At 44.7% G+C, this 18,598-nt stretch overlaps 1 protein-coding gene across 3 annotated transcripts in view; it reads right to left on the bottom strand.

The window, feature by feature from the left end:
- Positions 1 to 18,598, bottom strand: part of DSCAM (DS cell adhesion molecule) — a 712,133-nt gene that overhangs the window by 73,827 nt on the left and 619,708 nt on the right. For 2 of the 3 annotated variants that reach the window (XM_040338983.1, XM_040338984.1), the window contains exon 29: positions 12,383 to 12,495. In XM_040338983.1, the coding sequence (XP_040194917.1) occupies positions 12,383 to 12,495 (113 nt within the window). Of the gene's footprint in view, positions 1 to 12,382; positions 12,496 to 17,735; positions 17,856 to 18,598 lie in introns of all 3 variants that reach the window. The other variant, XM_040338982.1, reaches the window with a different exon arrangement.

Raw genomic sequence — 18,598 nt, 5'->3', positions numbered from 1 at the left:
ATTTAAAGTTAAGAAGTTACATGGGGGGGTCAAACATATTATATTCATTGTGAAACATTTGTCTGGGGTGCCGGGTGAGAAGAAAAAATATATATATATATATATATAAAAAAAGAACATTGAATGCTGGATATGGTGAAATCCAAAAATCAGGATTTTAAAAAGATGACTGATATTTGAACTTCATGTTGTCATCAAATCCTGTTTTTGCCATGTGTGGATGTATTGCTCATATTATATAAGAAACACTGGGCTAGATTCAGGTAGAAATAGACGGGCGTAGCGTATCTCAGATACACTACGCCGCCGTATGTTTGAGCAGCAAGTCCTGTATTCACATAGAACTTGCGCTGAAACTTACGGTGGCGCAGTGTAACTGGGCCGGCGTAAGCCCGCCTAATTTAAAATAGGCTGGTTGGGGGCGTGTTCTATGTAAAATACTAGTGACCCCACGTATTTTAGGTTTTTAATGAAAGGCGCATGCGCTGTCCGTGGACCTATCCCAGTGCGCATGCTCCAAATGACGTCGGCAAATCGTCATGCTTTCGACGTGAACGTAAATTACGGCCAGCCCCATTCACGGACGAGTTACGACGTAAAATTTTTACATTTCGACGCGGGAACGACAGCCATAATTAACATTGGCTGCGCCATGTATTTGGTGGAATAACTTTACGCCTGAAAACCCCTTACGTAAACGGCGTATCTTTACTGCGACGGCCGGGCGTACGTTCGTGAATCGGCGTATCTAGCTGATTTACATATTCTAGGCGTAAATCAGCGTACACGCCCCTAGCGGCCAGCGTAGATATGCAGTTACGATACGACGGCGTAGGAGACTTACGCCGGTCGTATCTTAGCAACATTTAAGCGTATCTACGTTTGAGCATACGCTTAAAGTTGCGACGGCGGGGATTCGGACTTACGACGGCGTATCTACTGATACGCCCGTCGTAAGTCTATGTGAATCCACCCCAATGTATTGCCAAAGGTGAGATAGAATCATAAAAGAGCACCAGCTGAGATGTGATACAGCAAATTCATTTCTGTATCCAGTAAAGCCCGATACACACTGTTGAATTCTGAATGATCCAGCTGATTTTAGCTAAATACAATGACAGCATCATGTCAACAGCAGACACACCTGGATCAGAAAAAAACAACTACCGTATTTATCGGCGTATAACACACACAGGCGTATAACACGCAACCTAACTTTAATGCCGCGTACACACGACCGTTTTTCGGGTTGTAAAAAATGAAATTTTTAATGGTCTAGAAAAAACAATGTTTTTTTCAACCCGATCGCTAAAACGGCCTTGCCTACACACGATCGTGAAAAAAAAATGCTCTAGCAAAGCGCGGTGACGTACAACACGTACTACGGCACTGTAAAGGGGAAGTTCCATTCAGATGGCGCCACCCTTTGGGCTGCTTTAGCTAATTTCCTGTTAGTAAAAGACGATTTGCGCTTTTCAGTCTGTTACAGCGTAATGAATGTGCTTACTCCATTACGAACGCTAGTTTTACCAGAACGAGCGCTTCCATCTCATGACTTGCTTCTCAGCATGCGCGTTTTTTTTTCACTTCGTTAAAACCCACACGCGTAGTGAAAAATTAGAGCATGTTCAAAATTTTTAATGCCCATTTTTTTACATCGTGAAAAATGCTCTGGAGCCCACACACAATCGTTTTTAATGACATAAAAAAAAAACGACATTTTTTACAACCCGAAAAACGGTCGTGTGTACGTAGCATAAGAGGGATGTTTCCAGGAAAAACTGTCCACAGCCCCCTGCTAAGTACACGGACTCCCTGCCTGGGACACAGACCCCCTAGGAAAAATTTAAAACATGTTCTATTTTTTTTCACCAATGGAAAACAAACCGATGGGGCCCACACACGATCGGTTTGTCCGATGAAAACAGTCCATCGGTCTGTTTTCATTGGACTGACTGGAATGATTGCTAATTGATTGCAGCTATTTATGGCTGGTTATTGCACTGTTCTAAAGCCCTGTACACACAATTGGTTTAATTGTGTGTACAGGGCTTTAGAACGGTGCAATAACCAGCCATAAATAGCTGCAATCAATTAGCAATCATTCCCATTTCTAGTCAGAAAATGGAGCAGGTGCCATACCTCCCAACTTTTTGAGATGGGAATGAGGGACACCTATCAGCAAAAGTAAGCAGGCATAGGAAACACCCCTTGCCACGCCCCCTTAGGCCCCGTACACACCATAGAATCCATCCGCAGATAAATCCCAGCAAATGGGTTTCAGCGGATAGATCCTATGGTGTGTACACGCCAGCGGATCTGTTTCCGCGGATATATCTCCCCTGGGATGGATTCCAGCAGATCGAATATTTGCTGACATGCAGAACATATCCATCTGCTGGAATCCATCCCAACGGATGGATCCGCTGGTCTGTACAGACTCACCGGATCCATCCGTCCGAAGGGATCCCCCGCATGCGTCGTAATGATTCGACGCATGCGTGGAATTCCTTATATGACAGCGTCGCGCACGTCACCGCGTCATAATCGCAGCGACGGCGCGACACGTCATCGCCAGAGGATTTCGACGCGGATTTCAATGCGATGGTGAGTACACTCCATCGCATTAAAATCTGCTGAAATCCTCGAGAGGATTTATCCGTGGAAACGGTCCGCTGGACCGTATCCGCGGATAAATCCTCCCGTGTGTATGGGGCCTCAAAGGAGAATTGTACACAAAAACAAGTTTGGTTAAACCAACAGGGGCTTTTTTACCACTACTATTCCATTCAATTGGCTTTTGGAATTTACAAATGCAGCAATTTAGAGATCGGATGAAAGGTTTAGCGCTGGAAAACACTTTTTGAAAGATAAAAAGTGCATTTTATATACAACTCTATAGATCAGCCCAAAATGAGGGACAAATGAAGAGGAAAGAGGGGCAGAGGGACATTGTTCCAAATCAGGGACAGTTAGGAGCAGATGCTTCACCGTAGATGCTCCGTGTCCATACACATGGGTGAATTAGGGAACGTAGTTCAGGTCTGGCGGATGCGATGATCTCAGTTTGACAGACAGAACGCCCATCACCTCATCCTACCCCAAAGAATACAGTCTGGGGCGGGCAGCAGGTGGAAAGCGAGATCAGACGTGAGGCTTCAAGAGCCAGAAGCACGACAAGACAATAACTCTTCTCCAGATGCCCTGGCGATATTTTAACAGCATAAAAGAGAGTTTGTCATGAAGATGTGCTGCAAGCTTTCCACTTAAACATTAAAGCTCCTATGTGACAAGCAGCATATGAAATCCTGCAGACTTCTCTTGTTTGCATACTTTGCCCAAACAAGGCAGCAGAGAGCCTAAGCCTGAAATTTGCCTGTTCCACGCTTGCAGGTTAGAAGTCTGATCCTTTGCCAAGAGATGGAAACCGTGCCAAGTCTGCACCACGGCCTGGTTAACCCTTAATCCCTTTATTCTTGCATTTCTTCCTCTTTAGAGACATGCAAGCCCTTATAGGAGTAAGGCAACTGTCCCTGATTTCAAGGGACGTCCCTGATTTGGAGCACTTTCCTCCTCATTTGTCCCTCACATGGTCTGATCTATTTAGATGTATATAAAATGCACTTTTTATCTATCAACAAGTGTTTTGCAGCACTAAACCTTTCATTTGATTTCTAAATTGCTGCATTTGTAAATTCCAAAAGCCAATATAAAGGAATAGTAGTGGTAAAAAAAGCACTTGTGGGTTGAACCAATCTTGTTTTTTTTTTGTACAACTCTCCTTTAAGGGGGAGTGGCAAGGGGTGTGTCTTATGCCTGCATACTTTTGCTGATAGGTGTCCCTCATTCCCATCTCAAAAAGTTGGGAGGTATGTGTAACGGTATGGCCCGTGGGACCCAGAAGGGTGTGGGGTACTCCTGTTTCAGCTTTACCAATGACTCTTGTGTCTAGGGTCATCCTATGTCCACTAGGGGCATATGATGACTGAGAACTGATATCTTGGATTACATGAGATGGGACAGTAATGATAATTCACAATGTATTTAAGAATGTCTAGAAGAACTAATTACAACCGGTCAATAGAGTGACTCGTTCAATATGGAACATAGTCTGTCAAGGGGGAAATTAAGTCTGCTACTGTCATGTAAATTAACCTTAGTTTGGCTTCTAAAGACCTGTTCATTGTGTGATGCTAATTAACACTGTATTGTGTGAAAGTTCTATTGATGATAGATGTGGAATATGAATTAACACAATCTAAAAGGTCAGATGTCTGACTTATGTTTACTAAAGGAATGTGTATTGTATTGAGGTGAAAAGAGATTATCTCAGAGTCACCTCGTCTGGGTAAATGGTTTGTAATTAGCTCATGTGGATTGTGTCAGACCCGGTGCCAGAAAGTCTACCTAAGAAATGTGTATTGGAGGCTCGTTGGCACCTATTGTATGATGTTGTGGGTGGAGCGTGCCATTGTCCCTTTGATTACTGCAGCATGCTTCTAACTGTATAAGAAGAGCTTGAGTTTACCATTAAAGCTAATCGTTTGGAACCAGAGAGCTGTGTGTCTCGTTTTCTGGGGGAAATCCAATGGGTCCTGTCTGCTGGATTGTGGAGTGTTGGAAGCTGTCGTGGGTTGGTGGAATGGAATATCATAACGGCGTTAACCCCTGACCGTTACAGTATGGTGTAAGGATATATATGGATGGGCATATGGATGTTTTTTAGGCGAACAGGAAGGTAATTGCAGTGCAGTTGAGTTCTATTAATTCAATTTAATTACATATTCACTCACATAAAAATGAGTGTTACTGTATGTGTTCCACTTATTTTTATTTTATTTATTATTTGTATTTAAAATACAACACCTTGCAGGTTTGATCTTGCAGCTTGCCATCATTTTAAACTGTAGAGTGGTAAGCAGATGACAAATGATTAGTCTTTTCAGTTTGTAACCCTTCTTCAGTCTTTTTCGACAGTTAGCAAAAACAGTAGTAAATAATAAAAACCAGCACTATGAAAGTAGTGAAAACAGAATAGACTGAATGGAACTGAAATAACTATAATGCCACGTACACACGACCGATCGGTTCATCCGACCGTTCTCATCAGACAAACCGATCGTGTGTATGCGGCATTAGGCTGCATTCATACATGATCGCAGGTGGAATCGCAGTGAATCCGCCCCCGTAATTTCAAATAGCTGCAAAACGCGGGACACATTTGTGATGTCATTACTTCTAATGGCATCCCAATCTTGCCTCGATTTTCGCATGGTAAATCGCGTTGCTATCGCAGCAAATTGCAAGGTGCGATGCTGTTGCGCGGGCCGAATCCAGTTTTGCTCAGCAGAATATCTGTCTACTGATCAGCTCTGTGTCCGCTCTGTCTTTGCTTAGCCTGCTTTATTCAATCGGCAGTCGGCTGTCCGTTTACACCTGACTGCCCTCTGATCTGATCCAGCCAGATACCTGTAGAAGGGAACAGATCCCCCTTCTATTTGTTTTTGCTGGACCGCATCAGAGGTAGCCGGGTGCAAACAGTCACAAATCCATTCACATGCCTTTAAAGGAAAATAGAGACTCAGATTGGAAAATGGACAAGCGGAGCTGATCGGATGGCCCGCGTGAAAGGGGCCTCATGCCACGTACACACGATCATTTTTCGGCATATAAAAAACAACGTTTTTAAAAACGTAATTTAAAATGATCGCCTGTGGGCTTCACATCATTTTTCGGCTTCAAAATTCAAACATGCTGCATTTTAAAAGATTTCGTTTTTGGGTTGTAAAAATTGGTCATGTGTGGGCTAAAACGACGGAAAAAAAACAGCGCATGCTCAGAAGCAAGTTATGAGACGGGAGCGCTCGTTCTGGTAAAACTACCGTTCCTAATGGAGTAAGCACATTCATCACGCTGTAACAGACAAAAAAGCGCAAATCGTCTTTTACTAACACAAAATCAGCTAAAGCAGCCCCAAGGCGAATGGAACTTCCCCTTTAAAATGCCGTCGTACGTGTTGTACGTCACCGCGCTTTGCTAGATCATTTTTTTAAAACGATGGTGTGTAGGCAACATCGTTTTCATGATGAAGTTGGGAAAACGTCATTTTTTAGACATGCAGAAAAACTACGTTTTCTTCCATGCTGAAAAATGAGCGTGTCTACGCAGCATAACAGACCACTTTCACCTACAGGTAAGCCTAGATTAAGGCTTACCTTTAGGTGCTGGAAATATCTCATAAATCTACACGGTTTAGGAGATATTTACAATTCCCCGTACAGCGATGTCTTCTGCGCATGCACCGGTGTATTCAGCCCATGCGCACTCTAGAAAGCTGGGGTCATGTGCATGCGCAGGAGTGACGTCACGCGACTCCGGCCAGTCACAGAGCCAGAGTTTGCAGCCCCAGAAAGAAGAGGGGTGAAGAATGGACACTTCCTACAACAGGGGACAGCGGTGACGTCGCAGGCTTCGGTTTAAGGTAAGTGACACATAATGGGCTAGTATGCGATGCATACTAGCCCATTTTGCTTTACCTTTGCAGGGAAACAAAGAGGAAGTAAAACCCATCAGGGTTTACTTCCTCTGTAAGACAGAAACTGCTTTAAACAAGAAGGATGTCCTGTACCGCAATACCATCTTGTCCCTATGTTAAACCAGAAAGGGTTCCTTGAAGGATAAAGGCTGTCATTTCAGACACTCAAAAAAAACACAAGGGGGGTTATTTCCGAAAGGCAAATCCACTTTGCACTACAAGTGCAAACTACAAGTGCAAAGTGAAATTGAAATTGCACTGAATGTGCATGTGAAAGTGCAGTCGCTGTAAATCTGAGGGGTAGATCTGAAATGAGGGGAATATTTATTATTTATTATAGCAAAAAGTAAAAAAATATTATTTTTTTTCAAAATTGTCGCTGTATTTTTGTTTATAGCGCAAAAACTAAAAACCGCAGAGGTGATCAAATACCACCAAAAGAAAGCTCTATTTGTGGGGAAAAAAGGACGCCAATTTTGTTTGGGATCCACGTCGCACGACCACGCAATTGTCAGTTAAAGGGACGCAGTGCCGAATCGCAAAAAGTGGCCTGGTCTTTGACCAGCAATATGGTCCGGGGGTTAAGTGGTTAATGCTGCTGTCATTATTATTATACAGCATTTATATAGCGTCAACAGTGTGCGCAGCCTTTTACAATATAAAATCATGGTTAAAGCGGTTGTTAACCCGCGATTATTTTTTATAATTTTTTTCACCTGAAAGGCAAAAGCCATAATGAGCTAGTATGCACCGCATATTAGCTCATTATGAAATACTTACCTTGGAACGAGGTGAGAGGAACTTACCTGGTCCACGCCGAGCGAGATGTCATCTTGACTCGGCGTGTCTTCCGGGTATCGCCGCTCCAGCGCTGTGATTGGCTGGAGCGGCGATGACGTCACTCCCGCGCATGCGAGCGGGAGACTTCAATTCGGCAAGGTCCGGCGGCTGCCAGTTCTTTAGCCGAGGATCCCCGCTGCGCATGCGCCGCTGCAATCAGCGGCGCATTGCGGGGGGAATATCTCCTAAACCGTACAGGTTTAGAAGATATTCTTTATACCTACAGGTAAGCCTTATTATAGGCTTACCTGTAGGTAAAAGTCATAAAGTGGGGTTTACAACCACTTTAAAATACTCTGCACTGGCAACACTAAGAAAGACAGTCCACGACACCCACACACAAGTGGCTCTGCGATCCGACACTCCCCACTGAACACTGCTCTAATCAACATCACAACTTTCTCCCTGAGCTAGGATGTTGATTGGTGCAGTGTTCAGGGTTGCGTGTCAGAGACCTGGGCTGTCTGTGTGTGACAGCTGCAGTCTGACACTCCTAGGGCCATATTCTGAGTATAGTTACGACGGAGTATCTCAGGATACTCCGTCGTATCTCTCTTTTTTGACCCGCGTATCTATGCGAGTGATTCTTAGAATCATTTTCGCATGGATACGCTTAAAGCCGGGGTTCACCCTATTAAAAAAAAAAAAAAAAAATTATTCTAGCATAAAATTCGGCATCGTAGCGCGAGCTACAGTATGCCGGTCTTACATTTTTTATCCCCGTACTCATTGTTTAATCCTACCTAGACGATTCCGTCTGCCGCGGGGAATGGGCGTTCCAATCCAGACGGAAAGTGATTAACGGCTGGCTCTGGCGCGCCACGCTTCTCCGGAAATAGCCGAAATAGGCTTGGCTCTTCACGGCGCCTGCGCATAGCCTGTGCACAGGCGCCGTGAAGAGCCGAGACCTACTCCGGCTGTCTTCGGGGAGCGTGACGTGCCAGAGTCGGCCGTCAATCACCCTCCCTCTTGCTAGGAACGCCCATTCCCCGCGGCAGACGGAATCGTCTAGGTACGATTAAACAGTGAGTACGGGGATAAAAAATGTAAGACCGGCATACTGTAGCTCGCGCTACGATGCCGAATTGTATGCTGAAATGTTGTTCAGCAGGGTGAACCACCGCTTTAAGATCCGACATGTGTAAGTCACTTACACTGTCGGATCTTAAATGTAATTACCCAGCCGGCCACTAGGTGGCGTTTACGTTCAGGTCTCATTTGTTTATGCAAATGAGACTGATACGCCGATTCCCGAACGAATTTGCGTCGCGTAACCGTCGCTAACGTCGTTTGCGTAAGGTTACCCCTGCTATATGAGGGGTAACCTTACGCCAGTCCCACGTACGCCATGTTAAGTATGGCGTCGGGTCCGAGTCGTCTTTTCCCGTCGGGTACGTAGTTTCCCTAAGTCGTTCTTGAATACGACTTTACATCAATGACGCACACGTCGGCGTCATTGACGTTTTACGCCGAGAACTGGAGCATGCGCACTGGGCTACTTTAAGCCCGGCGCATGCGCAGTTTGTTCGAATCGGGGGCACGCTTAATTTAAATACAAGCCGCCCCCTTGGATTTACGCGGGGATACGCCGGGCCAATTACACTACGCCGCCCCAAACTACGGAGCAAGTGTTTGGGGAATACAGCACTTGCTCCTGTAGGTTGGGGCGGCGGAGTGTAAATGGCTTACGCGCCGCCCGCCTAAAATATACGAGAATATGGCCCCTAGTGCTGCCAGGATGTTTTTTTGCAGATTATTGTAGCAGATAAAAAAAAGTGAAAAGAGGCATATTAACTATTGTATATGTAACCTGACTACATCAAGGGTTCAATCAACTGGGCTTTAAGGTCATGCTTACACGTTACATAACAATGACCGGAATGGAGTGAGATTCCCCTGCAGTAGAATACTATGTACCAGGACTGAGGTCAAAAGTAAACTATAGTACATCTGCCACCGTAAATTACACAGCGCTTCCTCTGATCAATCGTTCTCGAACGCGACTTTTAGAGTCTAGGTGTAACAATTTCGTCATTAATATTTTTACCCTGCAAGAGGTCTGCAAATTCTGTTTCCAAAACAAATGTCTCCATAGAGACAGATCAACTTTCTGTATTAGTCGGTAATCCTCTTAGAAGTTTTCTAGACACAGGAAAAACACAGCGTCCTACAGGAACATCTCAGGGAGAATTTGCTGGGCTACATGCACGACTTTACGAATACTCCCAGCTGTACAGATATACAGAACCTTAAAACTGAACGTCAATCTTATATAGATGTATAAGGATGTGCTTGGAGAGAAAATCACTTAAATAGGAAGTTCAGGGATTTAATGCCTCGTACAGAGACCGGATTTCCCAATGGGAAAACTGCCATGTTTGCTCTTGGTCGGGAAAACCGGCCGTGTGTATGCTGCGTAGCAGTTTTCCAGACAGGAAAACCGAGAGCAAAAAAATGAGAACTTATGCCGCGTACACACGATCATTTTTCGGCCTTGAAAAAAACGTCGTTTTTAAAAACGTCATTTAAAATGATCGTGTGTGGGCTTCACATCATTTTTCAGGTTCTGAAAAACGACAAAAAAACAAAAATTTGAACGGGCTGCATTTTTTTTAACGTAGTTTTAAAAAAAGTCGTTTTTCGGGTTGTAAAAAATGATTGGGGGAGCTGCGGTGGCTCAACGCGATTGGCACTGCGCTGACAAGCCATTCACCTCTGCAGCGAGGGGTTCGGATCCCGGTCTCAGCTACATGTGAATTGAGTTTGGTGGTCTCAGCCCGGCTCCCGGTGGGTGTGCTATGCGAGGTAAGCCTGCGCTTAGTACGCCCACCCCCCTCCCACAAAAACCACCACACTTACACGCACTCTAAATTGGGTTAACATGCATGCACTTTGACCATGCGGTCTCTAAAAAGAGAGGCGAAGGACTAACGGGGAGTCCCTCTGCCCCGTTGGGCTTCAAAGCGGAGCAGGTAGGGCGGGCTGTGTGGGAGGACCCCCTTACACACCCACCATTGCCACCCAGGGCATGGAGAAAGGTGGCAGATTGCCTCTGGGGGAGGCCTGCCTACTCCCAACTCCTGCAGTCCGGCTCCTCTCTCGAGTACACGCACAAAATACACTTTAAAAAAAAGAAAGAAAAAAAAAGAAAGAAAAAAAATGATCGTGTGTGGGCTAAAACGACGTAAAAAACCTGCGCATGCTCAGAAGCAAGCTATGAGATGGGAGCGTCTGGTAAAACTACCGTTCATAATGGAGTAAGCACATTCATCACACTGTAACAGACAAAAAAGCGCGAATCGTCTTTTACTAACACAAAATCAGCTAAAGCAGCCCAAAGGCGAATGGAACTTCCCCTTTATAGTCCCGTTGTACGTGTTGTACGCCACCGCGCTTTGCTAGATCATTTTTTAAAAACGATGGTGTGTGGGCTATGTCTGTCGTTTTAATGAAGAAGTTGGAAAAACTTTGTTTTTTAAACATGCTGAAAATGTTTATTTTTTTAATGCTGAAAAATGATGGTGGTGTGTACGCGTCATAATTCTCTTTTTTTCCCGCCGCGATTCTCTGCGTTTATTTGCTCTGCAGTGTTTCCTATGGGAAACACTGCAGTGGAGCATACACATGGCCGGTTTTCCCGACCAAAGCTGTCATGGCAGTTTTTCACCGGCCGTGTGTACATAGGGAAATGCATTTAAGCAGGTTCTCGGTTTTCCCCTCGGTTTTCCCGGCGGACTTTTGACCGCCGGGAAAACCGATCATGTGTACGAGGTATAAGGGTTATTGTTGTTTCTATTCCTGTTGGGGAGATATCCCATCACTTCCTGCCTGCCTTACCCAGACAGGAAATGAGGGAAATTTCCCCAATGGGGAATCCACAATTAAAATATGAAAGTAGATCTATCCTTTCTTTTCTGTTTCCAAAAGAAATAGCTGGGGTTGGGCTTTTAATGTTTGCCCTTCTGATAATTATTTTGTCTTAAGTTCTTTCACCATGTGCAGAAATTTATTTTCTATTGCGCAAAAGCCTGCCAAGCTCACAGTATGGATTGTGTGGGTGTTAGGGTGACCACGTGTCCCGGATTGCCCGGGACAGTCCCGCATTTTGCAGGTCTGTCCCGGGTACCTTCATTCCAGGACAATACAGTGTCCCGGAATGAAACTGACACAGCTTCCCCCCGGGCCAATCTGATGCCCTCAAAAAAGGCCGCCACATCACTGCTTTACTCACTAATAGGTAGATTCAGGTACGAGTGCTTAAAGATGCGGCGGCGTAGCTTAGCCTGTTTAGGCTACGCCGCCGTAAATTAGCTAGGCTAGTAAGGATTTAGGCTACGCCGCCGTAAATTAGCTAGGCTAGTAATGATTCTCAATATACTTGCCTGCTAATATATGGCGGCGTAGCCTAAAGCGGGCGGGCGTAAGGGCGCCAAATTCAAATGTGTTGGAGGGGGCGTGTTTGATGGTAATGAGGCTTGACCTCACGTTTTTTACGTTTTTTTTTAAGTGCGCATGCGCCGGGCGTCTACATTTCCCAGTGTGCATTGCGGCTACGTACGCCGCACGGGCCTATTGATTTCGATGTGGACGTAAATGACGTAAATCCCGATTCGCGGACGACTTACGCAAACAACGTAAAAAATTTGAATCTCTGTTTGAGCATATGCTTAAACATAGGTCGGCGTAGATTCTGAGTTAGGTCGGCTTATCTACTGATAAGCCGGCCTAACTCTTACTGAATCTACCTATAACAGTACTTGTCCTGGACGGGAATGCCTGGAGGAGCACAATCCCCGCCCCCTGCTTGTGATTGGAGAAATCATAAATCCCGCCTCTTGTGTCCAATCACTGTGATTCGTTACAGCACAAGCTGATTTTTGGGAAGGGAGGGTGTCCCTGAATGGTAGTTTGGAAAAGTGGTCACCCTGGTGGGTGTAGGTTGGTGTTTTTTGTACACAAGCAGCTCAGCCTAAGGCAGTAGCTGAAACGGCGACAGAGTTGACGTACCAATGGTCTCCATTGTGTCTCGCTCTTCTATAAGAAGTTGTGCTCGTGGAATATCTATGTGCATCCTCAGCGTCTGCTGCTTGTTCAGGGTGTCTGAAGTCCGGGTGTTCTTGCTGGAAAAAGAAAAAAGAAAGAATTCTGAGTACACCAATAAGACCTTTATTTTACAAGTCATGGATATCAGTTTTGCATACATTTTATTCATTTAGTAAAGGGCATGACTAAAAAAAATTTTAGTGTGGAAGACCAATCCCTCATTCATAATCACGAGTTTTATCTGTCAAGTTTTATTTTTTTTACATCCGTTAAGAAATACAACTAGGTACAACTGTCTCAGAAAGGATGATACACGCCAATAAACAAAGTAACACTTTGTAAAGTAAGTGAGACACTGGGCCAGATTCACGTAGGAGAGCGTATCTTTGTGTGGGCGTAGCGTATCCTATTTACGCTACGCCTCTGCAACTTAGACGGGCAAGTGCTGTATTCACAAAGCACTTGCTCCGTAAGTTGCGGCAAAGTAGCGCAAATGGGCCGGCATTAGCCCGCGTTATTTAAATTTGGAAGAGGTAATGACGTAAATGACGCGCCTAACGAACGGCGCATGCGCGCATGCTCAGTATCACGTCGAATTTACGCCCTAAGATACGCCCTAAGATACGCCAGACCCAATGCCTGTGACGTGAACATAACCTACGCACAGCCCCATACGACTTACGTAAACAACGTAAAAAGATACGCTTGCCGACGTCCATACTTTGCATTGGCTGCGCCTCATATAGCAGGGGTAACTTTACGCCGGACGTAAGCCTAACGTAAACGGCGTATCGGGCGCAAGTACGTTCGTGAATCGGCGTATCTACCTAATTTACATATTCAGCGCGTAAATCTACGGAAGTGCCTCTTGCGGCCAGCGTAAATATGCACCCAAGATACGACGGCGTAGGAGACTTACGCCGCTTGTATCTTGGCCAAATCTATGCTTAACTAATTCTAAGAATCAGGCGCATAGATACGACGGCTCGCATTCGGGCTTATGACGGAGTACGTGGAGATACGCCGTCGTAAGTCCTTTGAGAATCTGGCTCACTGCCTGCGTCTTGTGGTTATTTGAATACATCCGTGAGCTCAACAACTGAAGTGCAAGGATTGAAGTCCTTTTAAACTGATACTAAACGATATCCTTATTCTCCAGAAATAATACAGATCCGCTACTTAGCCACTTCATTACCGGGCATTTTCACCCCCTCCCTGCCCAGGCCAATCTTCAGCTTTTAGCGCTGTCGCACTTTAAATGACAATTGCACGGTGATGAAACACTGTATCCATATGACATTTTTATCATTTTTTTTGAGACAGATAGACCTTTCTGTTGGTGGCATTTTATCACCACTGGGTTTTTTATTTTTTGCTAAACAAGTAAAAAAAGACAGAAAATTAAAAAAAAAAACAAAGATAAAAAAAACGTTTTCTTTGTTTCTGTTATACAATTTTGCAAATCTTCTTCGCTGATGAGACTACACTGATGTGCACTGATGAGGCTGCACTGATGGGTACTGATGATGCAGCACTGATGAGGCACTGATGAGGCTGCACTGATGGGCACTGATGAGGCGGCACCGATGGGCACTGATGAGCTGCTCTGATGGGCACTGATGAGGCGGCACTGACAGGCACTGGTATGCTGCACTGATAGACACTAATGAACACTGATACGCTGCACTGATCATCTAGGCACTGATGAACAGTGCCCTGATTATCAGTCTAAATGTCCCTTGTAATTGGAAAACCGTTGATCGGCTAACAGCGCTGAGGAAAGGACATTCCAATAACCAACATTTGTTTACATGTGATCAGCTGTGATTGGACACAGCTGGGCACATGGGCACATGGTCATCAGCTCTTTACCCCGATTAGAGATGCGGTGTGTCCAAGGGACACAGCTCACCACCAATTACCATGCTGTGCCATGGGGTGCGCATGAGCGGCACAATGTGAAGGATTTCATGTGACGTCCAGTCAGAACAGGAAAGCACCCACCCGGCTGTCAATCTGCTTTAGGCCCAGAGGGAAAGCGTTATTGGTACTGTAATCTATTTTTCATTAAATTATTTCTTACTGTGTTTTCCTTCTTCCTTGAGCCTCTCCTTTTTCTCACTTCCCTTTGTTTGGAACAAATAGTGCATGTTAGTTGGGGTTGCATGCACTGCTCTTTACACACTACAAATCACATAGTCCGTAGTCCATCTCTAGAGCAAGTAAGAGGGGGTGGTTTCATTCCTACATACAGCGGGACCATGGAGAACAAAAGTAGCCTCCCTCTAACATATCAAGTGTCATATCCAGGGCTCCAGTCCTGCGGGAACGCGTGGGAACGGAGTCCCTGTACTTTTTTCACAGCAGGAACTCAGTTCCCTTTGCAGGACTAGAGCAGCCGAGCCGCCCCGAGCCAATCCTTCACTAAGCGGCGATGCCCAGCTCGAGTCACTGTCAAGGGCAGGCGAACCTTAGTAATCCTTTGTTACTGGCCGCTTCCTGTATATGGATTCACCGGGTAGTGTGCGGGTATTCCGTCACTTCCTCGATGCCGCAATGTCTCCTGGGAGCTTTTGTCATTGTTCCCAGGAGACATTGCGGAGGTCTGCCGCGAGTTATCACGGGATTTAGAAAGAATTCGCTTAAAGTTCTTTCTAAATCCTGCGATAACTCGATGAATCCATATACAAGAAGCGGGCAGTAACATAAAGGATTATTAAGGTACAGTGGATCGAAAAAAAAAAAGAAAATTGCGGTTTAGTAATTATGCATATGAGCGTATCATTTTTTATTTTTGTTGGTGGGGGAGTGGATCTTGGATGGGAGTTCCCACACTTTTTTCCCCAGGACTTGACCCCTGGTCATATCACAGCAGCAAAAAAAAAAAAAAATGGAAGAGGCAGAGTGCGACAGAAGGTCGTTTTGTAAAGTTAGGAATACATACTCTATAGAATATATATTTTTTAACCAGATTTTATTGTCAGTATAAAGTGGTTGTAAAGGCTGAAGTTTTTTTTTACCTTCATGCATTCTATGCAAGAAGGTAAAAAACCTTCAAAGTGCAGCTTTCCCCCCAGCAGCCCCCCCAATACTTACCTACAGTAAGCCCCATCCAGTGATGTGTACGAGACATGAGGCTCTCCCGGGCCCCTCCCTCCTGAATGGCTGTGATGCAACAGCAGGATCCATTGACTCCCACTGCTGTCAATCACAGCCAGTGAGGCGGGACACAGAGAGCTGGTGTTCTGTCAAATTAGCCAACTCATCAGAAACTCCAACTAATTAACTTCCGGTATCTTTAAGCCATCAGTAATTGGAGATTTTGACGTATTGCTGTTTGGACACAACACCGGCAAAACGAATAGAGTCCAATGCACGATATGAGCAGAGATTGTTACTCTGCTCCGATACTAGCCAACAAAATGGCCACCTCCGAGACGGCAACAACTTTGTCCTCATTACCTGCTGTGCTGTCAAAACAATTAATCTTTCTGTACCAGGCTATATTCAGTTGCCAGTGTTGCGTCCAAACAGCAATTAATCAAACTCTCCAACTACTGGTGGTTTAAAGAAACCGGAAGTGACGTGGTTGGAGTTTGACGAGTTGGCTAAGTTGACAGCTTGAGAGCGAGCATGCACGAGTGGCTTGCTATGGGGGCACTCGGCAAGGGGGAGGGGCTCACAACTCCGGCAAGGGACCCAAGAAGAGGAGGATTGGATCTGCTCTGTGCAAAACCACTGCACAGAGAAGGTAAGTATGACATGTTTGTTATTTTTTTAAATAAAAATATTTCCCTTACAATCACTTTAAGCTGGCTATACACTACTCGTATTTTGTTTAACATTTTTTATTTTAGGAGTGTTTTTTTATTCTATATATTACTTATTGGGATCAAACTGATGTTAGTTTTCTAGCGCAGTGATGAGAAAATTCAAAGCAGCAGGATGGAAAATGTTTCTAACTTCTAATTTCTAACAGTGAATGTAGTTGTAAATTGGGAAAGTCCAAAGCAAGCAAAATTCTGAAGTACTTTCGAACAAGTCAATGACATCAAGTCATCATCAAATGTGCAGAGAATTTTCATAAGAATGTTTGTACGAACTTTCATTTTTTGTATGGCCAGCCTTAGGCTTCGCTCACATCTATGCAGGTGTGATGGTAGTTGTGTGTTTTTGTGTGGCGCGTTTCGGGCAGCCCAATGTTTATAACTGGTCACCCTACGTGTGAAAATCACACAAAATAAGTGCATGACCCTTTATAATAATTGCAGTGCACCAAAATGCATCGAATGTTGGTACAAAGGTGTTAGCAAGGTGCGTTGGGGTGCCATTAAAAATTACGTTCGTTGGAGTGCACATTAAAAATTAATGGCACCACCATGTGGGTTTTTTGTGCATTCCACAAATGTGTCTTAAAGTCTTATGCCGCGTACACACGATCATTTTTCAGCATGAAAAAAACAAAGTTTTAAAAAAATGTCATTTAAAATGATCGTGTGTGGGCTTTATATAATTTTTCAGGTTCTGAAAAACGACCAATTTTTTTTTCCGAACATGCTGCATTTTTTAACGACGTTTTAAACAATGTCGTTTTTCGGGTTGTAAAAAATGATCGTGTGTGGGCTAAAACTACGTTAAAATCCCGCGCCTGCTCAGAAGCAAGTTATGAGACGGGAGCGCTCGTTCTGGTAAAACTACCGTTCATAATGGAGACAGACAGAAAAGCGCAAATCGTCTTTTACTAACACGGAATCAGCTAAAGCAGCCCCAAGGGTGGTGCCATCCACATGGAACTTCCCCTTTATAGTGCCGTCGTACGTGTTGTACGTCACCGCACTTTGCTAGAGCATTTTTTTTAAATGATAGTGTGTGGGCAACATCTTTTTAATGATGAAGTTGGAAAAAAATAAGTTTTTTCTAAATGCCGAAAACATAGATTTTTTCATGCCGAAAAATTATCGTGTGTACGCGGCATTAGAGTCCAGCACACCTGGAGAAGAGGGTACAAGACAAAGGTAAAGATTTAGCGCCACAGTAGTCAGTTATTTGCCATGCTAGGAAATACTCAAAGAGATTGCAGGAAAGGAGTGAAAGGGGGAAGGGGTAATGAGAAGCTATTGTACAATGTGCATCTAGGCAGGCTCAAAGCCTGGTCTGAAGTTCCTCAAGGGGTGCATGTGAGATCCTGGCATATTACTAGAGATGGGGTATGTGTAACATCACTACGACAGAGGTTCATTCAACAAGACAAGAAGGAAAGAGGTAATTGCCATGAGTAATCACAAAGAAAATCAGTAACCAGTCGTTGGCGGGGTACCTGGTTTGGTGACAGGTCTTCCGGTAGCGAGGGGGTCGTTGCTTTGACTCCCTCTCCAGCTGTCCGTCTCTGCCGGTCACCGGGAGTGGACTAGCGTTACGGAGATCTATGGCCTGGTCACTAGGTACGGGAAGAGAAGAGTTAAGTAGAGCACGCATGAGGTCCGCGGTATGTGCTCAGCGGGACCCCATTCTGTTACTGGGAGTGAGGTAACAGAGGTACGCTGACTGGTGGAGTGGGCAGAGGCTCAGCCTGTCCCTCCGAATGCAACACATACATCAGTATAAGTTTGTAGGGCATGGAATGAAGCAGCTTAAAGAGGAACTGTGGGTACTGCACACATGGAGCTTGTCTATGAGTTGGGAGGCTGCCTTAATGTTTGACTCTTCACATGACCGTGGCTCCTGCCTGGTCCCTGGGCATTGATGAGCATGCCTTTGGGTGAAGTGTTACCCCACGTGCAAAGGTTAGTAACCCCATTCAACGACTGATGTAGCCCAAAGAACCCAAGGGTAGTCTTCTCATGTAACCCACACTTGACACCCAACGGGTTAATGGGGAATATGGAGAAAGGTCCATCATCGCCCGCCCACCCCTTACATGCAAATGTAACCTAATAGCTTTTAAACAAACATATACCTGCCCAATTTTTTCTATCCTCCTGGAGTTCAGCTTTAAAGGCACCGCAATATAGAATTTTATGAGCATTTAAAATACATATTTTCTGCCCGTAAATTTGGTTGACTACTATGGGTTATTGCATTGTAGACATCATCCTTATTCTTCGCATTAATTTATTGCAATGGATTTACTGCTGAACTTGTGAACGGCATCCACTAAGAAGCGGTCAGGACATGTTTCAT

The sequence above is a fragment of the Rana temporaria genome, chromosome 2 (genome assembly GCF_905171775.1).
Source record: "Rana temporaria chromosome 2, aRanTem1.1, whole genome shotgun sequence".
NCBI lineage: Eukaryota > Metazoa > Chordata > Amphibia > Anura > Ranidae > Rana > Rana temporaria.
This window is presented reverse-complemented; position numbering and strand designations above follow the sequence as displayed.